At 54.7% G+C, this 3,169-nt stretch overlaps 1 protein-coding gene across 1 annotated transcript; it reads left to right on the top strand.

Moving 5' to 3' along the window:
* The first annotated feature begins 430 nt into the window (after window positions 1-430).
* Window positions 431-2,932, top strand: CTSG (cathepsin G). The gene is made up of 5 exons (XM_069463818.1): window positions 431-485; window positions 1,216-1,363; window positions 1,800-1,935; window positions 2,117-2,371; window positions 2,786-2,932. Exons 1-5 carry the CDS (start codon window positions 431-433, stop codon window positions 2,930-2,932), a joined length of 741 nt encoding a protein of 246 aa, XP_069319919.1.
* The last annotated feature ends 237 nt before the right edge of the window (window positions 2,933-3,169 follow it).

Genomic DNA, 3,169 nt, shown 5'->3' with positions numbered 1-3,169 from the left:
GAACCCTGGCAATTCCAGAGGATGGATGCTCTACCCCCAGAGGAGTAGGAAATGGAGGAAGTGGGCAGCTGCCAGCTTTCACGTCTTGTTGGGGGACTGTGGAATTGGTGGAGTATGGGCTCTGGGAGACATTGCCCAAAGCCCCCCTCCTTGTAGCCCTGGGTTCCTATTTCTGCAGTCAGCACTGACTCAGCAGCTGTGCGGGAGATCATGATGTTGGCTTGGATTACTCCCTCCTCACCCAGATCACTGGCAGTTGGTGGGTGAACCTCCTGGGCAGCCTTGGGTGATGAAACCTATCACACTAGCAGGAGACTGGGAGTATGAATTCTCAAGCCCCCAATCCCCACCCCTTCCTTCCTCTCTTGGGGGCTAAAAGTCTGGCAGGAGGACACACAGCAGCAACTGACCGGGCAGCCTTTCAGGGAAGATGCAGCCACTCCTGCTCCTGTTGGCCTTTCTCCTATCCCCTGTGGCTGAGGCAGGTAAGTGACTGTCCCCACTTTCAGAGGTCTGACCCCATCACTTAGACTCTGGAGCCAGAGTGTCTTGGCACATCCTAATTCTGTAACGTTGAGCAAGTTATTTGAATTCATATTTCCTCAGTTTCCTCATTTATAAAATGGGAATGATGTTAATACTGAACTTGTAGAGTTGCGATGAGAATTAAATTAGTTAGCATGCATAAATGTCTTGGAATTGCCCTGGCATAGTAAATGCTACATAAAAGTGCTCTGTATAAATTCTTTCTGCAGCCCATGTGTCTTACCAGGAGGTAAAAATACAGCAATAACAGTACCATCAGCTCATGTCTAGATTCGTACACACCAGTCCCGTGTAGTCTTCAGCTGGACTCAGAAGGATCTGGGAAGCTCCCTGAGGAAGAAAGTACCAGGGAACCCCAGGGAGAGCCCTGTGCTCACAGCAGAGCATCTCTCCTCAATACCTGAGGCTGAAGCTGGCCTTGCCGGGAGCAAGGGTTGTTCTCCCCTTTTGGGGGCAAGAGGGAGCTGAGGCCTAGGATGGAGAACAGTCCTCCCCTCAGGCCAGCAGTGTTTCCCGTAGAAACCTGGAGTCCTCTCCCAGACCCTAATCCTAAGCACCAACTCCTCCCTCACACCCTCCCCATCTTCTAGCCCTTCTGGAGCCATCCATCTGATGCCTACACTGTGTGTTCAGTGAGCACAGAGGTAAGTGCCCAATGCTTCCTTCCAGGGGAGATCATCGGAGGCCAGGAGGCCAGGCCCCACTCCCACCCCTACATGGTGTTTCTTGACATCCACTATGCCAGAAATAGAAGCATTTGTGGGGGGTTCCTGGTGCGAGAAGACTTTGTGTTGACGGCAGCTCACTGCTGGGGAAGGTGAGGAGCTCAGGAGGTTCCTGGGCAGCCAGGAATGCAAGCCAGAAGAGCTCATCAGAGGAGCCATCTGAAAGCCGGGCTGTGGTAATGAAAGGGTGAAAGGGAGACGGAGCAGGTCTTTGGGGGAAGGAACAGGCCAGTGCAAATGAGGAGAAAAGGGGCAAGAGGAGGAGATGGAAGGCATGCATTGGGGCTCAAAATATGAACTCAAGCTATTTCTCAATTTAATCTGGGGGACAAACCTTAAGGTCACTGTGCCCCATCACTTCCAGCTCAGGGCTGCTGAAAAACACGGCAGAGCCCAGCCCCAGGGCCCTCTTGTACCCCAACCTCTTCAGGGGCAGCCTTGCCCCACCTGGGTGGCCCCTGGCCTGCAGAGCTGGTGAACCAGCACTCCTGTGGGACAGGCCTACCTCCAGGCCACCTTGCCTTGCAGCACAATAGTCGCCATCCTGGGGGCCCACAACATCCAGAGGCAGGAGAGGACCCAGCAACGCATCCCTGTGCTCAGAGCCATACGCCACCCTCAATACAGTGAGCAGAGATTCCAGAATGACATCATGCTACTGAAGGTAAGGCCTGTCGGGCCCTCTGGTTCTCCAGCCTAGCTGGTGCCTTCCCAGCATGGCAGCTTCACTGTGTCTGGGGCGGTGAGGGAGGAGGCAAGGGCAGGGCCGAGGGTGGTGGGGGTTGTGGGGTGAGCACTACACCACAGTCCCAGCTGAGTGGGAATGCCTACACTCTTCCTGCCAGCTGAGGAATAGAACCAGACGGAATCAATTCGTGGGCCCAGTGGCTCTACCTCAGCCCCAGCAGAGACTGAGGCCTGGGGCACTGTGCACAGTGGCCGGCTGGGGCCAGGTCAGCCTGAACAGGGGAACAAACACACTCCAAGAGGTGCAGCTGAGAGTGCAGCAGGATCAGCAGTGCAGCCAGCTCTTCCAGTTCTACACCAGCCAAACGCAGATTTGTGTGGGGGACCCGAGAGAGAGGAAGTCCGCCTTCAGCGTAAGACTATGGGATCCGCCAACATTGCCTGGGACAGAGAGGCCTGGGCAGACCTGGGGCAGTGGGAACAGACTCCATCCCCACAGCCTCAGCCTGGGGGCCAGACCAGGGTGGGCTGGGGATGGATTTCCCATCAATCCAGTCTCTTGGGGAACAGGAGGGAGACCCACAACACATACATACGCAGCGTTTTCCTGGGGAAAGAGAAGGAACTTTGACTGGGTTCGGCTGAAGACAGTAACCATGGCCAGGGCTAAAGCCCAAGGACCAAAAGATCCCGAGGCTTGACTTCTACACCCACCAACCTCCCACCCCACTCATACCCTGCAACCGAAGGAGCCCACCCACCCTGCCTCCTCTGAGAGCCCAGACAGGGAGGCCTGTCTTAGTGTCCCTGCCCCTCTCTGCCCACAGGGTGACTCAGGAGGCCCCCTGGTGTGTAACAATGTGGCCCATGGCATCGTCTCCTACGGAAAATTGTCGGGGACCCCTCCAGGAGTCTTCACCAGGATCTCAAGCTTCCTGCCCTGGATAAGGAGAACAATGAGACGCTTCAAATAGCCGGATCAGATGGGGACCCCGCTGTGACTGACTCCCCTTTTCTGGGGCACAGCCCAGCTTCAGGGAGTTGCCAGAGCCTTTATAAATCTCCACATCAAGAGTGCAAATAATCAACTTCTCATTTGTTCATTAAACATCGGTCAGTACTTAGTTTGTTCAGACTGCTACAACAAAATACCATAAACTAGGTGGATTGTAAACAACAGAAATTTATTTCCCACAGGTCTAGAGGCTAAG

This window comes from Eulemur rufifrons, chromosome 2, assembly GCF_041146395.1.
Source record: "Eulemur rufifrons isolate Redbay chromosome 2, OSU_ERuf_1, whole genome shotgun sequence".
NCBI lineage: Eukaryota > Metazoa > Chordata > Mammalia > Primates > Lemuridae > Eulemur > Eulemur rufifrons.
This window is presented reverse-complemented; position numbering and strand designations above follow the sequence as displayed.